At 44.6% G+C, this 26022-nt stretch overlaps 1 protein-coding gene across 1 annotated transcript; it reads left to right on the plus strand.

Moving 5' to 3' along the window:
- The first annotated feature begins 3432 nt into the window (after positions 1-3432).
- LOC127534367 (uncharacterized) lies at positions 3433-16293 on the plus strand. Its single transcript, XM_051949381.1, has 9 exons — positions 3433-9456; positions 9655-10995; positions 11082-11181; positions 13304-13382; positions 13569-13706; positions 13819-14534; positions 14619-14728; positions 15013-15166; positions 16063-16293. Exon 1 carries the CDS (start codon positions 6190-6192, stop codon positions 7687-7689), a length of 1500 nt encoding a protein of 499 aa, XP_051805341.1. The 5' UTR covers positions 3433-6189; the 3' UTR covers positions 7690-9456; positions 9655-10995; positions 11082-11181; positions 13304-13382; positions 13569-13706; positions 13819-14534; positions 14619-14728; positions 15013-15166; positions 16063-16293.
- The last annotated feature ends 9729 nt before the right edge of the window (positions 16294-26022 follow it).

The following is a 26022-nucleotide window of genomic DNA, read 5'->3' on the forward strand; positions in this document are numbered from 1 at the left end:
CTAGTTGGGCCTGTAGGTGTCCTGCTATATCGAGGCTCTTGCGGGTCATCGACACCTCTGCCCTGGAGTCTACTTGGTAAGGGACTCCATCCACATCAGTGTAGATTTCATCCCCCTTCCAGTAGGCATGTTCCAGGGTGACCCGCGCCTCTTGGGCCATCATTTCTCAGGCCCCTGTGTGCCTGCTGCTTGGCAAGCAGCACGGAGGGCGTCTCTCTGCTCCGGGGTCAGCTTTCTGTATTCTTCTGGGGGCAGGTAATCACTCTTCCTTTCACCAGCCGGCTTCTGGGTCTGTCAAGGCTGGAATGGTTGCTTGTTCTGGGCTGGTCTGGTCTGGTCTCTGGGGGCTGGTCGGTTAGGCCAGGACCGAGAACGCTGTGGTTGGTTTGGTTCTCTTGTTCGTTGAGGGGTCTCTTGTGGTGGCTTAGTCTTTGGTGGTTGCTGTTGTGACTCCTTTTCTTTTCTCGTCTGGTAGAACCTCCTCTTCAGGTCCCACCCCTTTACGGCTGCATTGAGCTGGGATACTGTAGTTTCATATGGCATGGCGGCGAAGTCCACCTCGTCCCTCTGGCCTTTAGTCAGGATCCTCAGGGCTCTTATATACCTTGTTGGTGGGACTTTGTCCTTGATCTCATGCCAAATGAGGGTGAGGGTCTGTCCCTTCTCCAGCCTTGCTTTGGCTCTGAGTAACCAGCTCTCTTCGTCATCTGAGTCTTCAAGCACCAACCGGTCATAATGGCTCTGAGAGGTTTCTCCCTCTTTCACTGTGTTACCTGTTGCATAGGTCAGCCACAGCTTTCTGGCTTCTTCGCACGTAGTAGTGTTCTTCACCAGTGACCAGTTGTCTCTCAGGTAATTTACCATGCTTTGCCCAGACTCTTTGTCCTTCACCAGCATTTTGACCTTTTTGAATTCTGTGAAGCCTTGGGCTGGTGTCAGCAGGCTCATTGCATTACCTGCTGCTCCAGCCGCAGATGCTGCTGGGGCCTCCTGTGGCTGTGGCTGTTGTTGGGGTCTCTCTCCGGTTTCTTCATCCTCGGAAAAGTCTTCCAACATTGCCCTTTCCACTTCTTTGGAGTAGCTATATGCTGCCCTCTTCATTCTCCGAAGCATCACATCATGGGTTATGGCGATGAAGGCCGTTCTGAAACCAGCTGTCAGCTGCGTACATGCTGCTAGAGTTCCATAACTAGGCATCATCAATATGTTAGCCCATTCCCCAAAAGTAGCACTCACTGGCAGGATTTTCCTCTCATCTGGTTTTTCAGCCCAGCTGACTGGCACATCATAGCTGGTCTGGCCGATCTCTGGCATGTATGCTTGCCTTCCATCTCTGGTTTTTATGGGGCCGAAGCTTAGATCTCTTGCCAACCTTTCTGAGGTTCTTCTTACTGACACCATTTCTACTGGTTTCTTCTCACCTTTTCTGGTGCCCACTCTGAGGTCTTTTGGAGGGTTAGGTGTCTGATGGGGGACTGATTCTAGTGACTGGTCATCTTCTTGTCCTTCTTCTTCATCAGATGATTCACTGCTGCTCACCACGATATCTGGTTCTGGTGCTGGATTGACGGTAACACGTCCTGGCTCCAAACTGGTGCGTCGTCTAGGGACAGGAGGCGTTGGTCCTGGAGTGATGGGTGAAACTGCTGGGCCTGTAGGTACAGGGGTTCTTGGGGTTCTCTGCTCCCTTGGGTCCTGCCCTGTGGTTTGCAGGTTGGTATAATCACCTTCGGGGTTTACTTCTCCCATGGCCCCTTCTTGGTCCCGTAGGTACAGCCTCTGTACCACAGCTCCCGGAGGAGTCTCTTGCTTCCATATTACCATGGACTTGGGTTGAGGCTGGCTCTGGACGTAGCTGTGTTCACCTCCAGGGTACGCTCCGGGCAGGGCTGCCTCTCCAGGTGTGGACGATTTTCTCTCCTGTTCAGGGCTGAACACTTCAGGCAGCTTTGCTCCGTCTTCTGCTGGTCGATCGGTTTTCCCTTTTGCTTTAAGGCCTCTCGCCTTCTCTGCATCTTTGCAGGGCTTCAGTATGCGATCCCTCCGTTCTTTGTTCTGAGCTTGAGAGGTCATGACCACCAGTTGCTTTAACTCATTACAGACCTCATGCGCCATCAGCTGCCATTTTGCCGCTCTCGTGGCTGCCTCCTCTGCCACCTCCCAGGGCAGCGTGTTGGACCTCAGTCCATCAGCACAAATGACCACTCTCCTGTACTTCAGGTCATTTGCTTTCGCCAGTCCTTTGATCAGGGCACCATACAGCCTTCTTCTGTACGACTCAATGTCATCCCCATCACGATACTCATCTTCTATCACATGGATTATTGAGTAGTACGTTGAATGTCCTCCGCTGGTTACCACCACAGATCTACATCCGTCTGGACGATTTCTATTCTCCTTACTGGCTTCTTCTCTTTCCTTTTTGTACTCTTCGCCACCTCTGCTTGTGAGCGCCTTTCTGAAAGTTGTATTTCTGACTTTCAGGATGGAGGAGGATATCACCAGCAGGGCATCTGCGTGGTACTGCCAAGGGTCTCCCTCGATGTAGTAAGCTGTAGCCCCCGTCTGGTTGCTGAACTTCTTACCATCTGTGGGCAACGGTGGTAAGGTGGGGAGAGTCCTCTCAGATCTGTCGCTCATCGACTCGTCCTCAATGAGGTCCTCATCAGCTGGGCACTTCGCGGCTTTGTGGGTGGCAGTATACTGCTTCAGGGACTGGAGGACCTTCTTTCTGGATGCGATGAGCTCATCAGTAGCATAAATGTCCCTTTGAGTTGTGGGGGACAGTGCTGAGTAGTCCCTTGCGAGGCTTGGTCGGGGCGTCAGGTGCGGACGACTCGGTCCACCAAACTCTGCCTGCAGAGTCTCCCAGTTGGCAAACCCTGTTGGCTCCGGCGGCCCGGCATATTCAGGTCCCTCTGCATCCGGGTCTTCTTCTTCTGAGTCATTCACCGACCCTGAGTGCGTCTGCTCGCTTCGCCGGTCTTCTTCAACCGTCATCTCACTTCTTGATGCTGCATATTCATGTATAGGCTTCAGCACATCTCGCTGGTCCTTTTGCACTGCTGTTGCCCTCACTTTGTTGGAGATCAGAACTGGAACCACTCCCGTCTCTTTGGCAAGCATCTTTACCACAGCGTCATATGCTGCAGTAGGACTCAATATCATGGCAACTTTTGACATCGGCAGACTTCTCGTTGACTCTGTCAGGTAGTTACCCCACCAGGTTATCCAATCCCCCACTTCTTGCTTCGTTTTGGGTGGCTTGGATTTTCCCTCCAGTACTGTTAGCCAGTATTTTCCATTCTTTTCGTGGGAAACGTAACACCCGTCCTGGTCGAGGCCCTTCTGAATTTGTTCCTTCAGTTGCTCTCTTGTCAGCTTCTGGTTAAAGTTGTGCACATGCTTCTTTATTTCTTCTTCCCAGGTGTCCCACCCTTTACCTGCCAGGACAATCTGGTACGGGAAGGCTGGAGTGGAGTCTGGGTGAGTCTTCTTTGAAGTGGAGTCCTTCACCACTTCGTTGATCGTTGTCTCTCCCGGCACTGGGGCTTCGGAGGATGGATCTTCTTCTCTTCGCTCACCGGACCCTCCGGCTTTTGCGTCGTCTTGTGAGGCTGTCGCTTCTTCTTCTTTATCAATGACGAGTACATCTTTGTCTTGTTGGCTCTCAGCCATCGTCTTTGTCGTCTTGAGTCGTCTGCTCTCTCAAAACCTCTCGTAGGACCGTTGAGCAGGGATGAGTGCAGACTTCGTCTGGCTGCTCCGCGGTGCCTTTTTTCCGGGATGCGCTGGCCCAAGGTCACTGCGGCTTCTTCTAGCCTGCGGTTCTCACTGTACCTCCCGTCAGGCGTGATGATCCCGAGTCTCTCTATCGGCCGATCACCCGTGCTGTGGATCCTCGGTCAGAAGGTCTCGTCTTCTCCTTCCCCGATCTCCACAGCGTGGACCCTCGGTCAGAAGAGATTAGCCCTCTCTTCCCCAGTTTCCACTGAAAGGTTCTGGCGGTTGATTCTAGGTGTCGGTGCCGGACCCTCAGAATCTTCTTTTGGACACTTTTTTCTTCACTCGTGCCCACCCAGGGACGCCATGTTCGCCAGTCTAGCCTTTTTTAACCCTTGCCTCAGGTTAAAGTTGGTCCAGCTCTCCGTTTAAAGGGTTAGATTCTATCTGCCTATTAGTATTTCACCTAACTGGTTTCAGCAGAATAAATTAAGCTGGAATCGAGAGACACTCGCCCAGGTTCTAACTGCCTTGCATCCGAATGTCTCACCCCTCTTATCTGATAAATGCTATCCCACCAAGCAGCCTTTCTAAGTAGTAGAATTGATCTATCATTCACATTCGTTATCGGACAGCTTCTCTCTAAGGACTTGCATGCACTTGGTGCTATTCCTGGGTTCGTTTTAGAGGTTTGGAAAGAACTAACCTCAGGGGTAAGGTTTAAACACTCTCACTTTGGACTAAGTAACCTTTAAGAACCATTGGATTGAATGCACACAATCAACTTAACTTTTTACCACTATGCAGATTTTCAGTGGTTTATAATAATTTCATTAGGCTTCTCTTTAAATGCAATAGAGCGTTTTATTAAGCAAGTTTAGCAAGAGCACAGCATCAATTCATGATTAAACAATTAATTATTTCTGATTAAAAATGATACTAAAGTAATTAAATTGAGCGTACCTGACAATCTTCTCTAATTATTGAATTTAGGAGAGAGAGCGAACAGCGTGGCCACTACCGTATCACTCGGTCTTGTCTTGCGTCTGGGAAAAGCACTCAGTTGTCCAGAGGACTCGGTACGATGTCTTCTTTGTGAACAAAATGATCTTATCCCTCGGCAGGGGGGAGCGGAGGAGTCCTGTAAGCCAATCGTGGTCTGGCAGTTATCTCTGGAATCAGCTGGAACGTTAGTGCTTACGCCCCAGCTGTCTTCTCTGTGGTATGGTGGTGATGGAAAACCCTCGTCCGTTCGGGCTGTAGTGGGTCACTGGGTCTCCCAGCCCCGGGGAGGGGAACAGCCCAGAGCTGTTGCCTCCTTTGCCTCTTCGGGTGTAGTCGGATCTTCCCTCTGTTGGTTTCTTCTGGATAACTGCAGAACCTCTTAGGACTCTCCGTTTGGCAGAGTGTGGTCTTTGCTTGTTGAACAAAGTCAGAAAAAGACTTTGCTTCTAACGATGTCCTCAGCGATCTCTGGAGCCTAAGTCCCGCGTCGTCTTCCCGTCTCTCAGGCAAAAGAGGAAGGTGAAGATTCTTCAGAACTCCGGCCAAGTTCCCTTTGCAGCTCTTCTGGCGGCTCCGGCGAACAACTCCCTAATAATGTCTCTGCTCTCCCATTCTTATACTCTCTCCGGACACACAAAACTGGCTAGGTATGCCCTCTGACACCGTCTAACTTATGCAATCAACTTGTCATCACATACAGCAGTAATACAGAAGTCATGTTGTTACAGCAAATACACAGTGTCCACATTCTGTTTAACACACACACATTTCAGCCAGCCCTCTTGGGTTTTTCCCAAACTTCCCTTTTTTCTGAGGAGGCTGCAATGTCATTGTGGCTGCCGAGTCATGGTGACTGTTGTTTACTGCACTTCTGCTTTCTTAAGGCCTGGACACACAAGCCTATGAGGCCTGTACGCACACACAGAGCCTAAACAAGGATTACTTCACACAGAATCACTTCTTAAATCATTCCTCTCAATCTGAACATAATAAATCATCTGAATCATTACTTTAATCAAATCAACACTTCAAAAATGTATATATATTTCAGCAAGCATAATCATATGGTTAACTTATAATGTTTCTTCTTAAGATCTTTACTTGTCTGCTTCAAAACCTTTGTTACCTTAGGGCCATAATGAGCCTGAGTCCTCTCTGAGACCTCAACATCTGCATCTTACTTGACAATATATTCAATTAAGCTAAATCTTAATAGAGCAGCATTTTAGCATTTTGAATAGAATTCCACCATTCCGGTCCCAAGCCCGGATAAATACAGAGGGTTGTGGCAGGAAGGGCATCCGACGTAAAACTTTGGCCAAATCAATCAAATGTAGCCGCAAGGGGACACAAGCCAGTGTCTTATTGTGCCGGTCCCAAGCCCGGATAAATACAGAGGGTTGTGACAGGAAGGGCATCTGACGTAAAACTTTGGCCAAATCAATCTTGCGAATCAAATGTATGACTTCCATACCGGATCGGTCGAGGCCCGGGTTAACAACGACCGCCATCGGTGCTGTCGATCTACAGGGTGCCGGTGGAAAATGGACGACTGTTGGTCGAAGAAGGAGGGGAGGTAGGTGTGTTCGTAGGAAGAGAGAAAAGAGGAACACCAAGAGTCTAGGACTGAGAGTAGGGTCTTTGAATGTTGGAACTATGACAGGAAAAGATAGAGAGCTGGTTGACATGATGCAGAGGAGGAAGGTGGACATACTGTGTGTCCAGGAGACCAGGTGGAAAGGTCGTAAAGCTAGAAGTTTAAGAGCAGGGTTCAAGTTGTTCTATCATGGTGTAGATAGGAAGAGAAATGGAGTAGGAGTTATCTTGAAGGAGGAGTTTGTTAGGAATGTCCTGGAGGTAAAAAGAGTGTCAGATCGAGTGATGAGCCTGAAGCTAGAAATCGAAGGTGTGATGTTCAATGTTGTTAGTGGGTATGCTCCACAGGTAAGATGTGAGCTGGAGGAGAAGCAGAAATTCTGGTTGGACCTTGATGAAGTGATGGTGAGCATCCCTAGAAGTGAGAGAGTTGTCATTGGTGCAGACTTCAAAGGACATGTTGGTGCAGGAAACAGAGATGATGAGGAGGTCATGGGCAGGTTTGGTATCCAGGAGAGGAACGCAGAAGGACAGATGGTGGTTGACTTTGCAAAAAGGATGGAAATGGCTGTAGTGAATACTTTCTTCCAGAAGAGGCAGGAACATAGGGTGACCTATAAGAGTGGAAGTAGGAGCACACAGGTAGACTACATCTTGTGTAGATGGTGTAATCTGAAGGAGATCAGTGACTGCAAAGTAGTGGTAGATGAGAGTGTAGCCAAACAGCATAGGATGGTGGTGTGTAGGATGACCCTGGTGGTGAAGAAGATGAAGAGGGCAAAGGCAGAGCAGAGGACCAAATGGTGGAAGCTGAAAAAGGAAGAGTGTTCTATGACTTTCAGGAAAGAGTTGAGACAGGCTTTGGATGGTCAGGAGGTGCTTCCAGATGACTGGACAACTACAGCAAATGTGATCAGGGAGACAGGTTGGAGAGTACTTGGTGTGTCATCTGGAAGGAAAGGAGATAAGGAGACTTGGTGGTGGAATGAGGAGGTGCGGGAGTGGATCCAGAGAAAGAGGTTAGCTAAGAAGTGGGACACTGAGAGGACTGAAGAGAGTAGACAGGAGTACAGGGAGATGCAGCGTAAGGTGAAAGTAGAGGTGGCAAAGGCCAAACAAGGGGCTTATGATGACTTGTATTCTAGGTTGGACAGTAAGGAGGGAGACACTGACCTGTATAGGTTGGCAAGGCAGAGAGACAGAGATGGGAAGGACGTGCAGCAGGTTAGGGTGATAAAGGATAAGGATGGAAGTGTGTTGACAGGTGCCAATAGTGTGATGGGAAGATGGAAAGAGTACTTTGAAGAGTTGATGAATGAAGAAAATGAGAGAGAACAAAGAGTAGAAGAGTGGACCAGGAAGTAGCAAAGATTAGTAAGGATGAAGTGAGGAGGGCATTGAAGAGGATGAAGAGTGGAAATAGGCGATGGGCCGAGTATGTCTATCTGCTTTCGTTTACGAAACAATTGATCCCCTGCCGGTAATTTTCTGATTTTTTAGTATTGTGTAGATAAATTATCATATAACATATAAATTAATGTTTCCAACCTCAAAAGTTGCACATTTTTATAAATAACGTTGATATATTCGTCACACGAGCTAATGAATATGCTGTTAGCTCCAGCAACCACAAACCAATGAGAGCTCTTGTTACTACTTCGTGGACTTCAATTGGCCAATCGGATTCCTCGTACTTCTGGTAAAGCCATAACACAACTTCTTGTGGAGACTGGTTAAGACGGGATGAGAGCAAACGAAGGAGAGGTAAGATATTATATTATTACTCGATTGTCATGTGAAAACTTTTGATTATTATGAGAAATTGATGCAATGGGTGCAAACGAAGCATATTGACGGCACATTGTAATGCCGAAATTAATGTTAATGTTTAATGAAACGTAACGTCGCTGCAGGTAGCATGTCACCAGTCACCAGGAACAACAGCTGCAGTAAGCTAAACAAGCGGCAGTAACTAGATGTCCAACACGTTTAAACGAGAAAAAGGTCAGATATTATTAATTTCTCGATTATCATGTCATATTTTTAATATGAAAAGTTTATGCAATGGGTGCAAACGAAGCTTATGTTTAATGAAACGTAACATTGCTGCAGGTAGCATGTCCAGATCCACCAGGAACAGCTGCAGATGTTTAATATAACAAGTGGCAGTAATAAGATGTCAAACACGTTAGATTTCCCGATCTGATCAGCTTTGCTATTGATACATGTTTAATTAATTTCTATTTGTTTGAGAGGAAGTTTGTTAGAGTTTTGTTAGAGCTTCAGTTGTTGTGCATCCGTGACTAGGATATACAAGCGTAGGTTATCATATGGACGTTAAATGAACTGACACCAGAAAAACAAATTTACTTGAACAAGATGAACTTTATACAAAAAAGTGCTATGAAAGCCACAAATTTGGCATAAGCATGCCCATGAAGCTTGCTCTCTTTTTTTCTCTTATGTCTCCTGTCCTGCAGAATTGGAGCAGTCAATACATGCACACATGTCTGTGCATGGTAGCTGGTGCTGTTTGCATGTGCATCTCCCCTGCACACATTTTAGTGCTTTGCACCGGCAATGCACTAGCTCCAAAACACTTTTCGGTGCTGGTGGAAGCGTCATCCAATGGATTGCAAAGGATTCTTCTTCAATCCTCCATCCATGTTGTGTTGGTGTTGGGATGTCTGGCTGGCTTTCTAGGCTTCTCCTGTATATCGCTGCCTGGTAATTTGCACGCTGAATGTGCAAATGTAGGGAATCTTTATTTGGAGGAAGACTTTGTTCAAAACATTTTCCTGTTTTGAACATTTGCCACCTTGCTCTATTGACTTCTGTAAGGTCCTTATGGTCATAGAGCTCACAGGTGAATGCTTCAGTTGCATTGTACAGCTCTTGCGGGATGTCAAAACTTGTGCCCAACTGTCTGAATGTGGCACAGTGTTCATGATTGGACAGAAGTGTCTTGACTGCCTTGACCTTTCCGATTCCATACATAGAACTGACCGTGTCACAGCCAGAGAAGCAGTGGAGACCAATCAGTGCATCACACATCTCTTCTCCCAGATGGTCATGGATATGCTGGAGATCAAGTGTGCGGGCATTGACTCCTCTTCCAGTGTTAAAAAACAGGTGAGCTCCGACCTTTTTGTGCAACGAAAGGGCCAACACAAACACATCAGTGTCAGGACTTTTGATGACAATATGTCTGCTAAAATTGGCAGCATGTGCACAGTGTAGCAGGAGTCTGGTGTCAGCCTCTTCCTGTGTTGTAAACAGTGCTGGTACTGGAGTGACTTCAAGCTCACCTGTCGTTTTGTTTTTTTGCAGAGCATGGCACTCTTCTCCATGACCAACAATCAGTGTGAGATCTTCAATCACATCTCTACCAGTTTGGCACCACCGGTCAAAAAAGAATTGTAGCAGGTTTTCCTTGTTTTCCCCACATGACAAAAACTTGCCCCACTGCTTTGGAGTCTTCTGGTCTACAGAATATATTTTTGTCAGTAATGCACCCTTCACAGCACGCCGACCTCGTTCAGCATTTTTAATGCTCATAACCTTGTAGGTGTCTGGTACAAAATGTATTGTCTTTGACTTACTTGTTTTAGCTGTGTTGACAATAGACCACAAAGCGCTGTCAGCAAACATCCCAAAAGTTGCTTTTGGTTTCAGAGCTTGCACAAGAGCCATTGCATCAAAGACCCAGGCTGAGCCTTCAGGAACGCTCTCCACAGTTGCTGGAATATTTACAGATGCTTCCAGAAAGTGCATTAGCTTGGCCTTGTCAGTTTTCATGAGGGAGCCATCATAATGTGCTAGTGATGCCGGTAAGGGCCCCAAACTGTACACAAGCATCTCGCTTAGATCAATTTTTCTCGCAGATCCAACTAAAATTAGTCTGGCAAATAGATCAATGTCAGCTTTAAGGATAATGTCTCTGTCTTTTGCTTTTGTTACAGATGATGTTGCTGTGTCTTTGAAGGTCTTGAGCTTCATTTTTTTAATTGGCTCATAGATGTCAACCTCATTAGTTTGTAGCCTCTTGACACAGAATTCTACAAAAGCTTTCTCACCTCTGTCTTTTGCCTCAAGCAGATCAGCAGCAATTTCCTCTGTAGCTACCTGGCCCGATGTGATATTGTAAATCCCCTCTTTGTCAACTGAAGAATGGAATGGATTGATCATGTTCTGAATCGTGGACATGATGTTCTTTACATCCTTCTCATCACGGTCTCTTCTTGTGTCATCCAGTTCAGCCCGTTGCTTTGTTGTACTGTTGTGTCCAGCCATGTCTCTGCATTCCATTGTGATAGCTACTCGCTCATGATGGGTGAGTGTCCATCTATGAACTGCTCCTATGACCCAGTCAGTCCACCTTTTGTTTTGGAGTCACGATTTGCTGTCTGCTCAATCACTTGGTCACATGCAGTGCTACAAAAACCGTATGTTGTCTTTGGGCAACAAAATCCCCTGATTGAAGTTGGTGGTTTATGTTTGGATGTGTATCCTCTAAGCATCTCATCTCCATGCAGACAGGTATCGAGCATAGTTGATCCCATCATAGGCAAAGAACCATGGCAAAATGGAATGGACAGCTGACAAATGGAGACTCCAGTTTGCCTCTCTTGTTCCTCTGATGAAGAGAAGCAGGTCCTCTACCATACTGATGTAAGTGCTCCAAAACTTAAATGTCTTGTTCGGGTTGTTTTGGATGAATTTTTCATACCCTTTGATGACGGCCAGGAATTTTTCAGATTCAACAAGATTGTCGAAATCTTCACCAGGGAACGTCATCTGCAGATCAGCTGCAGTTTCCATGATGGCTTTACTGTCATCAGCTGAAAGGGTGTCAAGGTAAGCCTGCCAGCGTAACCTTTGTAGGGCTTCACACATCAACTTGTGGGTACGTATGCTTCGGTTATAATTGTAGCGGTACTACGTTATGATTTATTGCTCTCGTTATTAATAATTGGGGCACCACCCTAGATCTCTAGGGAAAAAATTTATATTAATAAAAAAATTAATATTCATAAAAATTTTGATCAATCTCATATCAAAAAGTCTTGAATCCTCGTTTAAATTGACCACATTCTACACAAAGAAACACAAGACTGTAATTTGGTCTAAAATGAGGTATTTATTAACTATTCTATGAAAATAATTACAAGTGAACTATGTACAATGTAGATATGGTGTGTGTGTGTGTGTGCGTGCAGGACTACGTGTGTGTGTGCGTGCATGTGTGGAATGTGGGAGTGTGTGTGTGGTGTGTGCATGTGTGAGAGATGTGGAAGTAGGTGTGAGAGAGAAGGAAATATGGTGAGGATTAGCCAGAGCTAACCTGACGAGGTAACCGGTAATTTGGATTAAGAATTCTAATGATTTGTAAAAGAATAAATTGATTAAATGAATTAAATGACCAAGCGGTTAGTACATCACCCATAGAATGGAATCAGAGCAAACTCAGCTGGAGTTATTGAAGTGAACCGTCATGGGGCTGGGACTTGCGAGGCCTTCAGATTCGCAGCACACGGTCTGGACCTGCGGGTTCGGAACGGTGCGTCGTCGTTGTTGTGGCCACGCCTTGATGTCCTGCCGCGGGTTGATCGGTTCTGTGCACATGGACCTGGTTCGACAGGTCTCAGCTGAGTGTTGCTTGGCTTAAAAATGATGGTTCTCAGGCTTTAGCCAAGAAAAACGGGTGTTGATGAAAAATTGTCAAAATTAAGAAAAATAAATGCTGGTTCTGAATCGGTTCTTCAGATTAAAACGAATAACGAGCAAAATGTCTCCTTAAGTTACAAAAATGTTAAAAGATAAATAGTTAACAAAGTTAGATGGTGAGGGAATTTCAAAGATAGGAAAAACGCGCTTTAGGTAAGAAAATAATGGGAATCTCTGTTATGGATTCCTCAGGTAGTGAAGAAAGGGATAAGAGGCGGTAAGAGAGAGGGTCGGTAAGGAGAGAGGGTCGGTAAGAGAGAGTAAAAATGTGGCCTACGGCTGACTTTATCTGTGGGTCCAGCTAAGGGGAGGACCTGGGCGGAGAGAGAGAACTTTTAGGCGTGAGTCTGGTGGAATTTGGAATCTCTTTGTTCTCACAAAGTAGAGAAGAAAGAGGAGTCCAGAATGGATTAAAATATGATATTAAACGCGCAAAACACGATCTGTCTATCCCACCATATTCAGTTGTGTGAAAGTGAAATGTGTAGATTAATACATATGTTCATATGATGTGAATCATTTCATTCATAACTATATGTTTATGTTTATGACATTAAAAATATGTATCACAGTGAAAATATAACAACAAGTCAGAGATTTGGTCACAGGTAAATACAATGGTCATCATTCAACCTAAATGGAGAGGAAATTCAGAGGTTAATAAGGGAATTCAGTCCAAAATCCTGTGGGAGAGGTCAATTAACAAGGCATTTCGATATCTAGGCTTCTGTAACAAATATAACTGTCAAATTCGGATATGATGTACAACATAATCTCACTATAACTTTGGTAATCAGGAAAGAGCAAAATAAATTTTAGAAATATGAACTTTGAAGTAATTAGTCTCTTCAGTTAAAGAGTGTGTCTCTCTCTGTTCCAGCCTTCTGCCATAAAGTTTTACGACTTGTTATCTGATCTGTGGAATGCAGAGACGTCTCCGGCTGAGGGTCTCCTAAAGCTGAAAAGGGATTTTAGCATGAAAGTTCATTAAACAAACATCCATAGCATATAATTGAAAGTCATTGTCTTTTAAAAAGAAGAAATTATTCCAGGGGTTTAAATGTTCACAGGAGTTCCATCCTTCTGTGAATGAAAACCTACAGAAATACAAATGTCTCAATCCTCCTATAGAGATGGGTGTTGGTCAGTGCTGGAGAGGGGGAGAGCTTATCTGAGTTTTGATCAGCTCAGGAATTCCAGGGCCTTTGCAGTCTTGCTACATAATGATGTCCATTTATTACTCCCTCTACAGAACCTGCAGCGACAACTTCAGCTTCAACAACCACATCTTGAAATCCTGCATCCCTGAACCGTTTTCCAATACAGGACAGGTATGCCATTGCCGTATGAAACTCTCCCATTCTAAGTACAAGTCTTTTCATAAATGTGTTATCCATCCAACGGATTGTTTGTGCTTTGGAGTATATGGCCTGATCCATTACCAACACAATTTCACTAAGCTCTAGTTTGTCAGCTATTTCAATGGAACGAGTGAGGATGGTGTTTACTGTGTTAAGGTCTGTTGGACTGGCATCATTGACTGGCAGATAACCTATGGTAGACTGTGGTGGAATCATTCCTCTGTGCAGCAGAGTGTTGTGGCCAGTCCATCCCGACAGAACTCTGCTGCAGGTTTCTGGGAACTTCATGAAAAAGTAGGCACTGTCATATCTTCGTGCAGTGTCTTGTGTGTGAATGTTTTTATCTTGTCCCTGTTCAACTTTTGATCCAAATGGTTTGGGGCCTGTTCTCTTTCCTTTTATGTAGATGTCAATGTGGACAGGAGGCGGCTGAAGAGAACGTTTGCGTGTTCTATGCAGAGATACCATCTCTGAAGCTGATGCATCACAGGTAATGGGTTTTTGAATGATAATGCCATTTGTGTTGTGTGTTGTACCTTTTCCAGATAGTGTTTCTTCGCCAAAATCATTGTTGTCCCAAACCAGGGTTGCATGAACTTTAGGTTTTATGTTTGATGGGATGTATGTATCACTTCTTTGAATTTGTAGCTCTGCTAGTACAGTGTCATGTCCCAGCACTTCTGAGTGGGAGGAGCAGTGCCCAAGACCATTGAGCATTCCGATCAGCTGTGCTGATCCAGTCATATGGCTTATTGCCATGGCTAAGGAGGAATGCTTTGGCCTTAACCAGCGACCTCTCATTGTAAGGTTCATGACATCCTGGCAAGTTGACACAATTTTTTGATTGTCCTCCACACTGACATTGACACGTGAGTTGTCAGATGTAAATTCTGTGGTCATACCTCCTGTCCAAGCCATGAAGTTATATAATTCATTTGGCACAACACTGGAGGCAGTGTCCATCTTGAGGTCTTGTGATGTTGGTGGCCAGGGCATTTTTGGAGTCACTTTACACTTGGTCTCTATGATCTCTTTAAGTAGCACGGCTGAATGGTACAGGTGTCTGTCTGTGGAGAAGTCAGAGACTGTCACTACACAACCAGGTATAATGGTGAAATGCAGGTAAGCAAGGTGTGTAACATCAACTTAACTATAATTACAAGGACAATATAGATTAAGAAATGTCAAACCAACCTATGCTTGCAGGGTCATTCTTGTGTTGATGGCCTAAATGACTGGGTTCCATGCCATCCTCCTCTGAGTCACTGCTGTCTGATGAAGGCTGTGCCGGTTCATCCTGGATGACCTCTTCAGCAGTTAGGTCCTCTACATACACAAAGTCATTTCTGGCTGCTTTAAGGAATTTAAGGCATGGATGGGACTTACGAAGCCTTGATTTTAAGCTAAATGCTTTGTAAGTTGAAATGTCCAGTCCTTCCTTATCGCTAACAATTTCCTTAAAGAGGTCATTTAGCCGTGAAAGCCTCAACACTTCGCGGTTTGCCAGTAGGCGCTCTTCCACCACTGTCTGACAGAAATGTCTGTAGCCTGCCTGATATGGATTTGCCTCTTCAGAAACCTCTCTCTTTGTTCCTCTCAGGTATCGTGTGTAATTTACGAAGCAACTGTGGTGATACATGGCCTCTGACGCAACAAGATCTCTTCCACGGATTTGAAGCAACAGGTGCTCATCCTTCTTCCCCTCAGCAGCACGAAGGAGTTGATCTGCTATGGTAAACAAAGTTTATACTCGGGTAAATATATATATATTTTTTAATTTACATTTTTGATTAAAACAACACAACACACATACACAAATAACAAGAAAAAAAACAAATTAAAATCAATTCACACAAATAAATCAGCCAAGCAACAGCAAAAACAACAAAAAAAAAGAAAAAAGGGGGTCGAATCAAAAATACACAAACAGATCAGTACAAATACTACGTACAACAAAAAATGACAAAGATAAAACAACAAAGATGTCAGGGAGCAGTAAATTAGCTGTCAAAGCACACATTCATCAGATGGTGTGCATTAAATCATAATTTCTTTTATCTATGTAAATAGGAGAAAAAAAGATAAAAAAAGAAATTAAAAAAAAGCAAGAAGGTAAGAGATGCTAATTGTAATGTCTTTCTTTTATATATTCATGAACATATGACCACAAATTTCCAAGTTTCCCATCCCTGCAGGATGGAGCTGCTTGCTCCATCGTTAACAGATCAGCAAAATCATTAAGCCATGAATCTAGACAAAAGCATTCTGGCTTTCTTACTTTCCAGTTCATCAAAATTTTTCTTTTAACAGCAAGAAATGCCAGTGACAAAAGGTGTTTATACTAAGGTAAATACTATTAGTAAATATTAGTACTTAGTCATTTGTCTTTCTGAATACTTTAGTATTTACCCGAGTATATAGTAAAGTATTCAGAAAGACAAATGACTTAATTCATAAAATAAAATAAAAAAAGAAATTGTCATAAATAGGGGATATAGCTGATATTTTTATCAGGCATATTGCTTGACATAAAAAGATCACATAAAGATAAACCCTGTTTACCTGCTGTAAATGTTAAACACTGAGAGAGTTTTTCCTTAACCCTCTTTCTGTTGTGCCAGATGTTGATATATTTGTTCTCCTTGCATAGCAGGCATGCAACAGGCAGGAGGTGTGGAGCCCTTTTGGGTTGTTCTGGGCCACTTGAAGAGCGCAGAACCCGAACCTTGGATGGAGCACCGTCACTGGTATCTGGCAGCGGTACTTCTGAACATTGTAATGGCACTAAAATGTAAATTACAAGTGATCAACAATAAATGGAAATGATCTAAATTCATATTGTTTCTAACAATTGTAAATAAATAAAAAAACATACTTCTGATGTTGTGGCGAGTTTTATTTTGCTGTGGTGGTGCACTACAATCAAGTACATGTAAAAGAAATGTGATCATTGCATCACTGTGATCTTGTCTGATTAATTTCAATTTTGGCTGTTCAACTCAGATGGAGAAACATTTTTTTTAGTATGTTCACAGATAACTAAGTCATGTTGTCAAAACTATTGGCTTGCAATGAGTTAGTATGTCACATCTTTAACATATTTGGTGATCATAGTTGCAGTATTGCAATATAGATAATGGATTTGATACAAACCTTCATTTTCTTGGGCTGACTTGGCTTGCTTACAGTTTGCTCTTCGGATGTGGTCTTTGTTTGTGAAGGCACTGTAGCATTCTCTGTGGTATCCCACATTGCTAGGCACGTCAGGGACATCTTCACTGCTGATATTAAATGCTGAAAATGCTTTTTCAGCAATAAGCGTTTCAGCAGTGTTGAGCGTAACCCATTGTTTGGCACAACAGACAAATTTCTCCCAGCTTTTCTGTGAAAAAGGTGTTACTGCAGACTTTGTGTCACAGACTAAATGCATGCAGCACTTCATCTTCCCACGTACTGCCAAACACGTGGGGGGGCGGGGGGGGGGGGGTGTCACAGTGTAAGATGCTCTTCTGGGGGTACAGTATGTGTGTATGTGTGTGCAGAACTACAGTGCAGAGGTCAAGTGAGTGGACAGACCAAGGGACGGACCACAGCAGTAGAGACTTATCCATCACTGAAAATAGCCAAAAGAATCTAGTACATGGTTTTATTCTTGTAATTCAATTATGCCCATAGTTACACCTCAGTGTTGTGGGATATAAATAACACAGACACAATTTAACAGGCAATGTATGTTTTATTTGGACATTCTGGTATTTAAATAAAAACTGCTTTAAATATTGTTCATTTGACACTGTAATCGTGGCATCGTGGCAGCTGTGTCGAATTGGAAAGATAATGTAGTGTGAAATATGACAAAGAACGTCAAAGAACGTTGAATATTTAACGCCAGGAGAAAAAAATAGCGTTGATTTTTGCCGTGCAAGTGTACAATAACACTTTTAGGAATTAATATTTAGGACCATGTAGTCTAGCTTGTAAGCTCATTCGGAGGAAACATGTATTCTATTGATTTTAAGTCTTTACGAAGCCGACGTTAGCATATTTTGCCGCGGCTTCTTCCTGGTTGTCATGGAGATGACGTAAGTAGCCCCCTTCGTTTGCCTGCTCAAAATTAAAAGTTATTGCTTGCTCTCTTTCATTAATGTGCACGAATTGAAGTTGGAAACAACTACTAATAGACTTAGAATAATTTTATCTGTCTGCTGTGAAAAATATTCCTAGTTACGCGGCGGGGATCAATGAATAACACGTTTTTTGGCTTCGGCCCATAGCCTAAAAGGCACTTGGTCCTGATGATATACCTGTGGAGGTATGGAAGTGTCTTGGAGAGGTAGCAGTAGAGTTTCTGACTGGGTTGTTCAACAGGATCTTAGATAGTGAGAAGATGCCCGAGGAATGGAGAAGTGTGCTGGTGCCCATCTTTAAGAACAAGGGAGATGTGCAGAGTTGTGGCAACTACAGAGGAATAAAGCTGATGAGTCACACGATGAAGCTATGGGAAAGAGTAGTTGAAGCTAGACTAAGGGCAGAAGTGAACATCTGTGAGCAGCAGTATGTTTTCATGCCAAGAAAGAGTACAACAGATGCAATATTTGCTTTGAGGATGTTGATAGAGAATTACAGAGAAGGTCAGAAGGAGCTGCATTGTGTCTTTGTAGATCTAGAGAAAGCTTATGACAGGGTGCCCAGAGAGGAACTGTGGTTTTGTATGAGGAAGTCTGGAGTGGCAGAGAAGTATGTTAGAGTGGTGCAGGACATGTATGAGGACTGTAAGACAGTGGTGAGGTGTACTGTAGGAGTAACAGAGGAGTTCAAGGTGGAGGTGGGACTACATCAGGGATCAGCTCTGAGCCCCTTCTTGTTTGCTATGGTGATGGACAGGATGACAGACGAGGTTGCAGATGACATTGTGATCTGTAGTGAGAGCAGGGAACAGGTGGAGGAGAAGCTAGAGGCGTGGAGGTTTGCCCTGGAAAGGAGAGGAATGAAGGTTAGCCGCAGCAAGACGGAGTATCTGTGTGTGAATGAGAGGGACTCAAGTGGAAGAGTGAGGTTACAGGGAGAAGAGATCAAGGAGTTGGAGGATTTTAAGTACAGCCATGGCCATAAGTTTGGACACAAGTACCATGACGCCATCAACCAAAATGAAATATATTTCATTTTGGTTGATGGCTATGACTGGTATTTATATTGTAAGTGACAATTTTGTGGTATTTTCTAAGATTCACAAGCGTCATGGTACTTGTGTCCAAACTTATGGCCATGGCTGTACTTAGGGTCAACAGTCCAGAGCAATGGAGAGTGTGGAAAAGAGGTGAAGAAGCGTGTACAGGCAGGCTGGAACGGCTGGAGAAAAGTGTCAGGTGTGATGTGTGATAGAAGAGTTTCAGCTAAAATGAAAGGAAAGGTTTACAAAACTGTGGTGAGACCAGCCATGTTGTTTGGTCTGGAGACAGTGTCCCAGAGGAAAAGACAGGAGGCAGAGCTGGAGGTAGCAGAACTGAAGATGCTGAGGTTCTCTTTGGGAGTGACCAGGATGGATAGGATCAGGAATGAGTACATCAGAATGACAGCACATGTTAGAGGCTTTGGCAATAAAGTCAGAGAGGCCAGACTGAGATGGTTCGGACGTGTCCAGAGGAGAGAGAGCGAATATATTGGTAGAAGGATGCTGAGTTTCCCACTGTCAGGCAGGAGGCCTCGAGGAAGACCAAAGAGGAGGTTTATGGATGTGGTTAAAGAGGACATGAAGGTAGTTGGTGTGAGAGAAGAGGATGCAGAAGACAGAGTCAGATGGAGGCAATTGATTCGCTGTGGCGACCCCTGAAGGGAAAAGCCGAAAGGAAAAGAAGAAGAATAGAATTCCACAATTTGACTCCACAAAATGAAGTAGTCAGCTGGTTTGATGTAGTTTCTTCTGTCATTACCATAATTTATTATTGTTTATTTTTATGTTTGTTTTGTATGTGTGTGTGTGGGGGGGGCATGTGTGCGTGCGTGCGTGCGTGCATGCGTGCGTGCGTGCGTGCGTGCGTGCGTGCGTGCGTGTGTGAGTGTGTGTGTGCTCAGGTGCTGGCTATACTTGTGGGGACCAAATGTCCCCACAACTGTAGGAAAACCGAAAACAATGTCACTTGTGGGGACCTCATTTCGGTCTGTCACAATGTGAGGAGGTCTGTGAACATGATTAAGAAAATTAGTCTGACATTTTGAATAATCAACATATTAATTTCCACTTAGTGTAAAACAGACTGAGTTGATCACTTTGCTGCAACACAGACAGTTATTTAAAATAACAATTTTTTACTTAAGGTCTCTGTAGGCTTTAGGCGTTCATCCAGTACAAATAAAGTGCTGTGATGTTTGTTTGTTTGTTTGTTTGTTTGACACTTAAAAGCATGACACCAAAATATAATTTAATACTTCAAATAGCTACACTGATGCAACATCGAACCTGTCAACCAAACTGTAGGAGCCAAGCAAGCGATTTGTGTCGATTTTCACACATTCTTTCTTTTTATTAGTATGTTTATGTGAATGAGAGAGAGTGTGTGTGCAGTTGTGCCCTTGAGGAAGCTGTAGGTGGAGCCTAAGGTGAAGGCTTCAAGATCAGCTGCCACAGCATCTGGGTGTGGCTGAGGACGGAAAAAGTTTTTTGACCATGCGGCTACAAGAAGGAACAAGGCCTTCTTAATAGACTCTTTAGTTAAAAGCTTTGTTATTTTCTGTTCAACTTATCTGTATTCATTCAAGCAATCAATGGTCATTGGGAAGAACTGGATCCACTTCTACTCATCTTTATCTGCATGTGTCAAGGCTCAAATCCAACTCAGCCATCAGTAATAGTAAAGCGGCAAACTAAATGGGTTGACTGAAATTGCTATTACACAAACTGACAAAAACAGTTTAGTTAACCACCAAACCCCACCCCACCCACAGAAAACAAGTGAGTATATAAATAAAACAATTACAAGGTGGGGAAGCAAAAATGTCCTGTCAGGTAAAACAACTATAAATGAGTATAACTTTTTTATTCTTTTTTTAAATTCTATTTATTTCTTCAAGAACACAAAGCTTTCAGAACATGTTTATTCAAATGTCCTCCATCAGCCATGATGAAGGCCTCGATACAGCCTCTGAAAGAGGCACAAGCCCTCCTGATATCCTCCTTGGGGTAGGCCTCCCATTCCCTGGAGAATGCAGCCTTAAGAAAATCCATATTGGCATGAGGAGAGGCATTAGTCCTCAACTCAATGGCACCCCATCAGAAAAAATTCAGGGGGTTTAGATCAGGTGAGCTCGGGGGCCAAATGCCTTTGGGCCACAAGTTTGCCATATTCTACTCACAGAACTTTTGGACCTTGATTGATGTGTGAGCAGGATCCCCATCTTACTGCCACACATAGTTTTTGTCAGGGTAGGTGGCCTTCAGCCAGGGCAAAACGGTGTATCTCAGAACAGTACACATCATCCCCAATTTTCTGATCTGGCTTGAAGAAGTAGGGGGGCATCTTATTGCCATCTGAGCCCAAGACTCCTGGGACCATCTGGAGATCTCTTGGTGCCAAAACTGGATTGTCTGGCATGCTGGATGCGGCGAATGGTCCTCTCACTGATGCCAAAAATCTTGGCAATGTCCTTCTGAGGGATTTGGGCATCCAGGAGATCACAAACCCTATTACGTTTTGCTTGTTGCTTGCTCACTTCACAATGCACCAAGGTCTGATGAATACTAAAAAGATTGGTTAAAGGTAAGGAACTTTGATTTTAATTATTGTTTTGATTACCCTCACAGTTTGAGTAGGACATTCAAATTTGTCAATAGGACATTTTTGCTTCCCCACCCTGTAAAGCACTCAGAGAGCGCAGTAGAAATCAATCAACCAAAAATCATCGACCAAAATGAAATATATTTCATTTTGGTTGATGGCCATGACTGGTATTTATATTGTAAGTGACAATTTTGTGGTATTTTCTAAGATTCACAAGCGTCATGGTACTTGTGTCCAAACTTATGGCCATGGCTGTACCCTGATTGTCACACAACTCTGCCGCTTGACAAAGTAATAAAATGACTGTAAATATTTAGAAACTATGAGATAAAATGCACAATGGGACGGGAATATAAACACGAGTCAGATATCACATCTTTTCCTATTGCCCTACAGAAGTTAACAAAAGTTTTCAAAGATCCTTAGAATTTTGCACAATCTCAAATATTGTAAGAATATGTATTGTATGAAAAAATCTTTTTTGTGTGTTTCAAAAGGTGTAGCTGCAGTAGACAGACACAAACAACATGCTTCCCCAAACCATGATATTTCTTCCATCATGCTTGGCAGTTTGTACTGTACATGTTGGAGATAATGCTTTGCCTGGTCTTCTGTATACCCTCACATTAGCAGGAAGAAGATAAAACTGGAAACTGGACTCATCTGACCATAGAATCTTCTTCCATTTCCAAGCTGTCTAGTTGTTGTGTGCTTGGGCCCAACGGCACCGGGCTAACCACTGTCTCTCATTGATCAGGGGCTTCTTGACAGCCTTGTAGGACCTTCAGTCATGATCTAAAAGTCAACCACATACAGTTGAACACTGGACACCAGCTTGGTTTGACCACTGCTGCTGAAGCTCCTGTGATGTCAATCGATGGTTTTTCCTGCACATATGGATCAGGATGCAGCCATTTCTTGCTGAAGAAACCTTTGGACACCCAGATCTTGGTTTGTCTTCCAAACTATTGGTTCATCTGTACTTCTGCAGAGTGTATCCAACTGCTGAAGGATTGCATCTGCACTTCTTGGATATCTGGTGGCCGCTGTGCCCTTCCTGTCTGAGAATTTGTATCTTCAGGCATGTTTCCTGCCTTAGGTTCCTTGTTTTCACCATTTTTGTCTCTGAAGAACTTTCAAATGTGCCGGCTTTATATAGACACGAAGTACGACAAGAAAAATTGTCTTTTAATGAAAAACATGACCATTATTAGTGGATCACTGGTACCAAATGACCCAATGCTTAAAATGTCATGTATTTTTATGGAACCAAACAATTTTTAGATCTTATTATTTTTTATGAATTAGATAATTGTTTATTATTTTGGTTGTGACTGTACACTGTGTGGGATGAGAAAATAGCTGTTACATCTGGGAGTTTGAGAGAGCTATGCTGTGACTATCGCGAGACCGCCAGTGAGATTTTGGAAGACAACATGGCGGCGCCTTGCTGCTGAAGTAGAATTCACTAGTCTTAGCTCTTGTTTCTAGACAAAAGTTAATTCAATGACCGCATTACTTGAGTTTACTCATTTATATTTTGTCCCTCAAATTGCGGATTTGGAGTACCATCCAGCGTGGAGGACCTCGAGCGATTTATCGACGGATATTTTAACATTGATGGCGCCGACGCAAGTGGCAGCCTCACCAGCAGCAGCTCAGTGTGCTCTTATTCTTTATTTGCATTTATTTGTATTTTGTCTTTCTGTTTTCTACTGGAACGTATTATTCTATCCTATGGATATGGTCTACTTTGCGCCGAGACTCACTTATTCGAGGAACTTTTTACTTGCTCTGAGAGCAAAGTCTCACATCGGTGTGGTTCCCTGCTTACCTGTGGACGTTAGGAAGCCGTACCGGGGCTGCAGAGCCGGCGCTAAGCTAAAAGCTAAGCGGCTAGCTAAGAAGTGGAGATTCAAGCCTCCGGTGCCTTCAATGATCATGGGAAACGTCAACTCACTATCAAACAAGATCGACGAACTGGCTACACTGACAAAGAACCTAAAGACCTTCAGGGAGTGCAGTTTACTGTGTTTTTCTGAGACGTGGCTTACAGATAGCATACCAGATGCTAACGTGGAGCTACCGCTACCGTGGAGCTACCGCTCTGACTGTGCTGCGGACAGAGACACCAGAGCTGTAGCTAAACTTCAAACACAGCATCCTGAAGCCCTTGTGCTAATCTCTGGAGACTTTAACAATGTCACCTTGGACAATACACTGGCTGCTTTCCACCAGTATGTGGAATGTAGCACCAGGGGGAGGAGGACTTTAGACCTGATGTATGCAAACGTGAAGAATGCATACAGAGTCACCCCCTTGCCTGCACTGGGGAAAGCAGACCACAATCTGGTCCTGCTTAAACCTCACTACACACCAAGAGTGAGGAAACTACCTACAACCACACGCTCATTCAGGAAGTGGTCTCCTGAAGCCGAGCAGGCCCTGAAAGACTGCTTCGAGACCACGGACTGGGAAACACTGCAGGGGTCTCACAGCAAGGACATGGAGGAGATGGTTGACTGCACCACATGCTATATTAACTTCTGTCTGGACACTGTGGTCCCAGTTAGATCTGTACGCTGCTTTGCTAACAACAAGCCCTGGATAACGAGTGACATAAAGGGCCTTCTGAACCAGAAGAAGAAGGCCTTTAAAGATGGCAACATGTCAGAGCTCAAGCAGATACAGAGGGAACTCAGAGTCCAGCTCAGGGAGGCAAAGGAGCAGTACAGAAGGAAAATAGAAGAAAGGATGCAGACTAACAACATGAGGGAGGTGTGGGAGGGGATGAAGACCATCACTGGCTGCAGCTCCAAGAGAAGTGCTTCCACTGAGGAGGGTGTGGGAAGGGCAAACCAGTTTAACCACTTCTTCAACAAGTTTGACCACCCCAACCCATCCACACCTATAAACACAGCAGCCCCCACTCCCCCACAAGCCAACACCAACACAGATGAGGACACCACCCCTCCCCCCATAACACCTCCCATGACAATCACAGCAGCTCAGGTCTGGTGAGAGCTGAAGAGGCTGCGCCCCAACAAAGCTGCAGGACCTGATGGAGTATCCCCGAGACTACTGAAGGCCTGCGCGACGGAGCTGGGACACCCCCTCCAACACATATTCAACCTGAGCTTGGGACAGGGGCGGGTTCCCCAGCTGTGGAAGACATCCTGCATCATTCCAGTTCCAAAGAAACCACATCCTGGTGAGCTGAACGACTTCAGGCCGGTCGCCCTGACGTCCCACGTGATGAAGATCATGGAACGGTTGCTGCTACACCACCTGAGGTCACAGACCCACCATGCCCTGGACCCTCTGCAGTTTGCTTATCGGGAGAAGACCGGAGTGGAGGATGCTATAACCTTTCTGCTCTACCGATCTCTCTCTCACCTGGATAGAGGCAGTGGTGCTGTGAGGATTACATTTTTGGACTTCTCCAGTGCCTTTTATACGATCCAGCCACTGCTCCTCAGGGACAAACTGACAGATATGGGAGTTGAAACACACCTGGTGGCGTGGATTACTGACTACCTGACCAACAGACCTCAGTACGTGAGGCTGGGGGACAGCAGGTCCGACACTGTGGCCAGCAGCACAGGAGCACTGCAGGGAACTGTACTCTCTCTGGTCCTGTTCACCCTGTACATGTCCGACTTTCAGTCCAACACGGAGCTCTGCCATGTGCAGAAGTTCGCAGATGACACAGCCATCGTAGGGCGTATCAGGAGTGGACAGGAGGAGTAGGAGTACAGGAAACTGATCCAGGACTTCGTCACATGGTGTGACTCCAACCACCTGCTACTCAACATCACCAAGACCAGGGAGATGGTGGTGGACTTTAGGAGACCCAGGAACCGGTCAGATCCAGAACCGGTCATGATCAAAGGGGACCGCGTGGAGGTGGTCCACACCTACAAATACCTGGGAGTGCAGCTGGATGACAAACTGGACTGGACTGCCAACACTGATGCTCTGTGTAGAAAGGGACAGAGCCGCATGTACTTCCTCAGAAGGCTGAAATCCTTCAACATCTGCAAGAAGCTGCTACAGATCTTTTATCAGTCTGTAGTAGCGAGCGCCCTCATGTACGCAGTAGTGTGCTGGGGAAGCAGCTTGAAAAAGAAGGATGCTGCATGCCTTGAAAAACTGGTGAGGAAGGCTGGCTCTGTTGTTGACACAGAGCTGGACAGTCTAACATCAGTGGCAGAGCAACGGACATTGAACAGGCTCCAGTCCATCATAGACAATCCAAGTCATCCTCTGCACAGCAGCATCTCCAGACAGAGGAGCAGCTTTAGTGACAGACTGCTGTCACTGTCCTGCTCCACAGACAGACTGAAGAAATCGTTCCTCCCCCACGCCATCCGGCTCTTCAACACCAACCGGGGAGGGCGATAAAATGGACAAAATAAACAAAAAAACTACGGACTCACTACACACTAACACCACGCACACACACGCACATTACCACACATACCACACAATACCACACAATACCAGTCATAGCCATCAACCAAAATGAAATATATTTCATTTTGGTTGATGGCCATGACTGGTATTTATATTGTAAGTGACAATTTTGTGGTATTTTCTAAGATTCACAAGCGTCATGGTACTTGTGTCCAAACTTATGGCCATGGTTGTAGAGACAGTAATTTCAACAATTATCTATAATGATCAAACTGACTTTATTAAAGGTCGACACTCTACCAACAACGTAAGAAGGCTCTTAAATTTGATTAACATGTCACAGCAGCAGGGCAAAAAGGCAGTTATCATATCGTTGGATGCAGAAAAAGCCTTTGACAAAGTTAACTGTTCCTTCCTCT

Source organism: Acanthochromis polyacanthus, chromosome 6 (genome assembly GCF_021347895.1).
Source record: "Acanthochromis polyacanthus isolate Apoly-LR-REF ecotype Palm Island chromosome 6, KAUST_Apoly_ChrSc, whole genome shotgun sequence".
Taxonomy (NCBI): Eukaryota; Metazoa; Chordata; class Actinopteri; family Pomacentridae; genus Acanthochromis; species Acanthochromis polyacanthus.

Excerpts from the sequence above, each read along its gene's own strand:
- LOC127534367 (XM_051949381.1), top strand. The coding sequence starts at position 6,190 with ATGACTTCCATACCGGATCGGTCGAGGCCCGGGTTAACAACGACCGCC.